Source organism: Dermacentor andersoni, chromosome 5, assembly GCF_023375885.2.
Source record: "Dermacentor andersoni chromosome 5, qqDerAnde1_hic_scaffold, whole genome shotgun sequence".
In the NCBI taxonomy this organism is placed as follows: domain Eukaryota; kingdom Metazoa; phylum Arthropoda; class Arachnida; order Ixodida; family Ixodidae; genus Dermacentor; species Dermacentor andersoni.
The window spans coordinates 165,380,531-165,387,460 of record NC_092818.1 but is presented as its reverse complement, the minus strand read 5'-3'; the positions used below and the strand labels follow the sequence as shown (position 1 = coordinate 165,387,460).

Sequence of the window (6,930 nt, the reverse complement as noted above, 5' to 3'; positions counted from 1 at the left end):
AACTTATGCCAGTCAAACAGCTGCCAGAAGTTCTCATTTATCACTAATTAAACTCAAATAAGAGCAAAAGCTCACAACTGAATAGAAACAATAGGAGAATTTCAGTAATCCAAGAATTACAGCACAATATACCAGCTTACACACAACTTATAGAAGAGTTACACAAGAGTATGAATGAATGAATGTTTCCATTTCTCCAAAAGATAAACGAGCATTAAGAAGTAAAAACTGCACGTTCCCGCTTGGCAGAGCTCTGGCCTCATAAAGTCTGATGGCAAGCGCGAAGAATTTTTTTCTTTTGAGCTGATGTATGGCACTTTCACATCGCTGTTTCCCCCCCCTTATGTAATGTCCCCGAAGGGACCCTTAAGGGAATAATAAATGATGATGATGATGAATCTTGCACCCACAGGCAAGCGCAACACACGATTGTAAATATGAGACCAGTATTGCACGCATAAACAAAACCATTTACTCTAGAAAATACAACATATCAATTTGCACCTAAATACCATGCAACAAAAAAAGATTCTCACAGGTTCCGGAGGCTGACCCCAGCCTTCCTCAGGCTCATCAATTTCAGGTGATATGGGCAGGTACAGTAGTGCGCGTGGATCTTCACCTTCTTCATCACTAAAGGATGACAACACCACAAGAGACATTCAGAGTAGTACTGCCAAAGCAGTCAAGTGCCATAACAAAAAGGTTAATGGGAACAGTAATACCAAATTCTAAAGGTGTGGCAATAGTAATTTTCGAGACCAAATCGAATACGAACCAACTCTTACAGTGCCAGAAGCCAGCAGTCTATGCGTGTAATCAAATTGAACAAATTTGTTTAGCCATACCGTGTCACGAATTACAACAAGAAAGGTGTAGTATAGTTGCCTGAAAAACATGGCAACCAATATGGATAGAAATACTGTGAACGGTTAGGGCCCATAACGGACCCAGAACAACAAAAACGAAGCTACCTTTATGGTTTATGACAATGCAACAAAACAGGAAGAATGTGCATACGAGTTGTCAGGCATTATAGAAGGGAAATCTGGTCTATTTATTCTTATCCTGTAGACAAAAAAAAAAGTAGAAGTCGGGACATTTGGCCGTCCCAACTGGGTCAAGTCAGCATGTTTACTCGAAAGTCAGGACTGTCCCACTGAATTCGGGACAGTTGGCAACCCTAATCCAATATAGTCAAGCAGTAACATTTCCTGCACACATGGCCTACAACTATCTGCAACATCGCCACAATGTGCACTAGGGTAAGAAATTTATTTCCAAGCAGATGCACCGAAGTAGACAGACAAGGCAAACACCAAGTGCTAACCTGTGTGCTACCTTCAAACAGTTCATTAGTGTATGCTCTTGTTTCCCATGCTTGTGCTCCAAAGCAATTGTTGCAACTTTAAAAATGTGTTCAAAGCCATTACATTAAGTGTCCTACATACAGTAAAACACTGCACATGCAATCAAACCACATTATTTCAGATTTCATAATACAGAAGAGAATGTCTGAATTACTACCATAATGTCAGATTACCAAGGAGACGAAAAACATCTCATAAGATTTTACTGCACAAATGAACGAATATCTGGGGTTTTACATGCCAAAACCCCGATTTGATTATGGGGCTCGCCATAGAGGGGGACTCCGGATAATTTTGACCACCAGGGGATCTTAATGAGCCCCTGCCAGGGGATCTTTAACGTGCCCCCAATGCACGGGACACGGGCATTATTTTTGCATTTTGGCCACATCGAAATGCAGCCGCGGCGGCCTGGATTTGATCCTCCGACCTTGTGCTCAGCAGTGCAACACCCTAGGCGCTAAGCCACCGCAGCACGTTTACTGCACAACAGCCCTCTTGTTTTGCTAAAGCATACATTGTATTGATTTTTTATTTTGTGCACAACGCCTATGCAGAGACAATTTTTTTTTTCTCACCTTGCACATGATGCAGCATAAGCAAGCTGTAAGGAGAAGCCCGAAAAATCGCCTAGAAAACTGAAGAAAATTTAAGTCTTCTGCAGAGTGTGGCCTGAGAGCCTCATCACATGCCTCTTCATCTGAGGCATACAAAACATGTGGACTCCGGGGCATGAGTCCTTACGCGGCAATCAGCAGGCACACTCCTACGCCCGAATGCATGCACACCGGGAGCCGCGAAAGGATCATGCCAAGCAGTTCCACCCTGAGCTTATACCATTAAGCTACACGCACTTCCTGCAACACTATTGCCTTTCACGAAGAACACTTCCGCCACCTCATAATGCTCTGATGTGAGAGGAAGCCGTAATATGGCGAAAACTCCAAATAAACACATATCCACATTTTAGTCTCTACCATGCCGTACTCTTATAAATGCCCACACTGCGATGAATGCACAACGCTTTACCACATGGTATGGGCTTGCACTAACACACTTCTTAGCTACTTGAGGGTGGCAGGCCGGGCACGGTCCGGGATGGTTCTGTGATACAGTCAAACCCACTCATAACGATACCGGTTTTAACGATATATCGGTTATAACAATGAGAAGCTGCTGCACCGTCAACCTTTGTATGTTTTTTAGGGTGAAATAACCCACTTACTACAATGCTACCATGCTGCATTATCGGTTATAACGAAGTCTGGCTGCTGGGTGTCTGCGCCGAAAGGTAATGAAATGCGAAATCGTTGAAAAGAAAAAGGAAAAAGAGAAATTTGAGCCGCTGTATGATCACCTGCCTCCGCAATGGCCGCCACTCTTCTCTGTGCCGCCAGCCTTGTGTGCCTCTCTCCCATCGCCCTTCCACCCCTCTGAACACGAATGGGCAGCGCCCATAGCTCTAAGCCGCGTCACTTTCCAAAAAACAAATGGACCGTGCCAACTGCACTGCTCCCAGATTGCGCGGGGCCCCCTCATTCTGCACAATAGTGATCGTCTTTATTGGATGCGTCAAAGTCATTCCTGGCCACGTGGTTTTTCAGCCTTGTTTGACTCGCTGCAGAAATGGCAGATGGGTGATCTGCCTGCTGATTATTGGCAATGCAGGACGTTGCTGGTGAAAAGAAAGTGCACTCCTATAGATTTGAAAATGAAGTGCAGTATCGTGAAGGACTACAAGGACGGTTAAAAAAAAATATGTGCGGCTCGGTGAAGAAATACGGACTTGACAGGGGAACAGTGCGATAAGACGAAGGAGAAGGGAAACACACACCAGCGCTGGTGTGTGTTCCCCTCCTTGTCCTTTCACTTTTCGTGCAGCTCCCCTGTCATGTGTGTACTGTCTAGCCCAAGCCGAGATGGTGTTGCAAGTACTGACTATCAATCGACAGTGTCGACAATCATCCACTCGGCAGAGAGTTTCGACAAAGAAAGCTACTCAATATACAATGGGAGCAAACACATTCGTCAAAGTACCTATAAGGAGGTGGAAGAGGGCCTCTACGAGTCATTTCGTGGTGCCTGAACTTTGGTTGGCAGCTGACGAGGATGCTTCAGGACTCGAAGAGTTTATACATGTGTACGACGCATTATAAACATCAGAACTTCTAACCGATGAGATGATCATTGCGAATGTGCTTGCTTGAATCAGATAGCGACGACAGCAGTGATGATGCGGTAGGGCAGGCTGCCTCAACTATGTCCTCGCAGGAGGCAATGCAGATCTTTTAGTTCCCTCCGGGGCTTAATTTTCGCATTGGACCTTCCATTGCACTACATGGAGCACCTGGATGCCTTGGAGAAGGATGTCGGCAAGCTTCACGTAAAGCAAGCAAGGCTGATGGACATGGGGTTTTCTCGTGCAAGCCAGTGAGAAGTACTATGTGGGGAAATGCTTGTGGCAATCCCGCCACAGCATTTCTTTTAGATTTCTCAAGCTGACAGGCTGCCGCAGCAACCTTCTTGCATTTTCTTAAAAGGCCCCTTTTTGGGCCACAAAAGTGATGACTTGGCGGAGCTCGCCTGTCGCTTGCTGCCCGTGAGCCCTCTTTGCAGTTGTTATAGCAGTGCCATTCTTGAATGCCGACGGCCGTGGCTTTTTACACATGATCAGGGCACTCAGGAAGCAGAGTCAAACAGTAAAACAAGCGAACACAATCAGCAGAGCCACTGGATGGGGGAAGGTGGTGGGGAGGGGCACTGGCCTTTCTGCCATTATAGTCTTCTCACAACAGCTCTGCCAGTCCCCTATTATGATTTTTTCGTGCAGCCCGGTTAGCACAACTATCGCTTATAACAATGAAATTTTCGTGGTACATGTACTTGAATATTGCTATTAGTGGGTTTGACTGTATAACCTGATGGAATGTTTCCTTTGGAATGGTTTAGGCTGTCATTTTTCTTGGTTGGTCTCGGATGTAAGAATTTTAGTTTCTTCGAATGGTCTGTGTCTTCTGACTGTTCGGCTAGAAGGGAAGAGGGCAGTGTCTGGAAAGCATTCTGTCATCATTCTTGCGTTGCTAAGGTGGGGGACGGCTCAATTATTGCTTACGTTTTTCTTTTCGCTTCAAATGTCCTTGCAATAATGTCCCCTTGCAATAATGCCCTTGTGGCGCTGCAGGTACTTGTAAACATAAATAATCAAGAAAACGATAAACAAATGCTTACTACGTCAACACTTTTAATTAGTGAATGAATTGGCAAATCCTGTTTCAATTTTGCACAATAGCAGTGCGGAAGCTGCAATTCTCATCATCTCATGACTGATTAGCGTTCACAGAAGTGAAGGCATTGCAACTTCCTTTGCAGAGCGATTGCGGTACGTGTCTTCATCCGAGACATGCTTTTCACTAACGCGCACATATCCCAATTATTTTGTCACTGCTAAGTTGGTTGCCAATAATAGATCGTCGGTCCATAGCGATGTAGCTGGCGCTCTTCATCCACGACAGCTTCCTCCATGTTTGTGACACTGCGCAAGCAGCCATTGCGCCAAATCGAAATGACACTAGTGTTTGCTGCAATTGCTGCGGACGAAATTGCGGCCGCTATCGACGCAATGGTGGTCAGCGACCATGCAGTTCTGAAGTCACACAGCCAACGCGGGCACCAAGTTAAAACGAAGCTACTATTTGGTGTAACCACTGTGGACTAAACTGCGGTCGCTATTGATGCCATCATGGAGTTATGAAGCTATGACTATGCAGTTATGAAGCCACACGGGCAATGCAGCATTATGCATGGTGGTAAATGCAAGAAAAAAGGCTATAAAGCAACAAATAGGCACGAAGCATTCCTGCATTACTGTCATTCACGTACGAGTTCCGCTGATGACTACGATGATGCAAACTCCGCCACTTCATTTCGTTTGGATGCTAGCACTGTCTTTTGCTATATTGAGTGACACGTTTGCAGCGCTCCATGTTCACCGAGCCTGGAGAGATGTTCAAGTTGACCTGTGTGCGGCCAAATATGCCCAAATTAATTAGAGTTCTATTCCACTAAGTTATGCACACGCCTGCCAGGACCAGAGCACAAGCCCAAATTATAAGATTTTAAGAATTAACGAGACTTTACTGTAGCTACAGTACTTGCCCGCATCTAAGCATCAAAAGAGGCTGGTGGTTCATGTAGAATCAGCCGAGACCGAAGCTGCACGTGTATTCTATGCGGTGATGAAAATTTTAAAGGAAAATGTAGTCTTCTAAATTCTTTTTCTTTGAGCACCTCCACACACTTAGAGCTTTTGTTTAGGGGGCTAAAAATAAAACAGCCCTGGCAAACAATGACAGTGCTGAAGAAGTGTGCATGTTCAACCGCTGAATTATGACAACCTTGCTTCTCTTCAACCGCTAAAAAAAAAATTAGTGAGAGCACTTTCAGGGCTCTAAAGAGTACTCCTGTTCACTGAATAAAAGCAAGCATTCACCATTCCTTGCACTATTGCTGTGCATGTGGACAAGTCAAACATTGCTTCCCTGCTTACCTGCTGCAAAATGCAACGATGGGTTCAACTGTCTCGACGTCCACTTCTCCATCCTCCTCTTCTTTCTCTGTGTGCTGCGGAGGGCTTGCATCTTCATCCTCCAGATCAAATTCGCTTTCACGTTCTTCATACTCCACATTCTCGTCCAGTTCCTTGAAGTCAGGAGCAAATGCACTCCAGTTCTCCTGTTTGTTTGAAAGAACAAAAATTTTAAGTTCTGCTATATTACAAACCACGATCTTGTTATCAGGCCTACCATAGTGGGGGAAGTTGTATTAATTTTGATCATCTGGAATTCTTTAATGTGCACCTAATCTAAGTACACAAGAGTTTTCACATTTCACCCCCATCGAAATGTGGCTGCCACGACTGGAATAAAACCTGCAACTTTGAGCCCAGCAGCTCGACGCCAAAGCCAGTAAGCCACCACGGCGGCTTTATTTGAAAGAAAATCAATGCAAGTGAGATAAAATAGGGAAGACGTCCTCAATGAGAAAAAAAATAAGCACAAGTGGCTGATTTCATGACCAAGCTTAAACTAGATGTATTTTTAACATTACCAATTAAAAATCAGCAGTACTAACCACTTGCGGCTGGGCCCAAATAGACACCACTCCACTGGATATGGATGCTATGATGGGACGCACAGGATGCCACTGCACAAAGTAAAAAGTGAGAGAGACATAAAAATTGACGCTCACTTTACAGTGTGAGCATAAATTCTGCAGGATGTTATTACAATATAGCTATAAGGACAGAGCAAGCCTGAGTGTGACACAGCTTAATTGCATTAAAGAATGCGTCTGGAAGGTAAGCATAATGATGCCCTTTTTTGATCCTTCACTGAGGAGTTCAACTTTAGCTGACAACAAAGGCTCAAAGGATTTGGAGGAAATATTTTGCTGGGTAGCTCATTTACACTGTCCGTGGTTGCCTGCATAAAGCTACCTGTTATAAAGTGTTTACATATGATCATTACAAACATGTCAAGTTTGTTTACTGAAAATCTCGAAC

General features: G+C 44.4%; 1 protein-coding gene across 3 annotated transcripts in view; it reads right to left on the bottom strand.

The window, feature by feature from the left end:
- Positions 1-6,930, bottom strand: part of Rbbp5 (retinoblastoma binding protein 5) — a 50,317-nt gene that overhangs the window by 25,134 nt on the left and 18,253 nt on the right. For 2 of the 3 annotated variants that reach the window (XM_055071264.2, XM_050179153.3), the window contains exons 10-12: positions 6,501-6,572; positions 5,917-6,101; positions 537-633 (exon numbers count right to left, since the gene is read on the bottom strand). In XM_055071264.2, the coding sequence (XP_054927239.1) occupies positions 537-633; positions 5,917-6,101; positions 6,501-6,572 (354 nt within the window). Of the gene's footprint in view, positions 1-536; positions 634-4,594; positions 4,903-5,916; positions 6,102-6,500; positions 6,573-6,930 lie in introns of those variants that run through there. The other variant, XM_055071265.2, reaches the window with a different exon arrangement.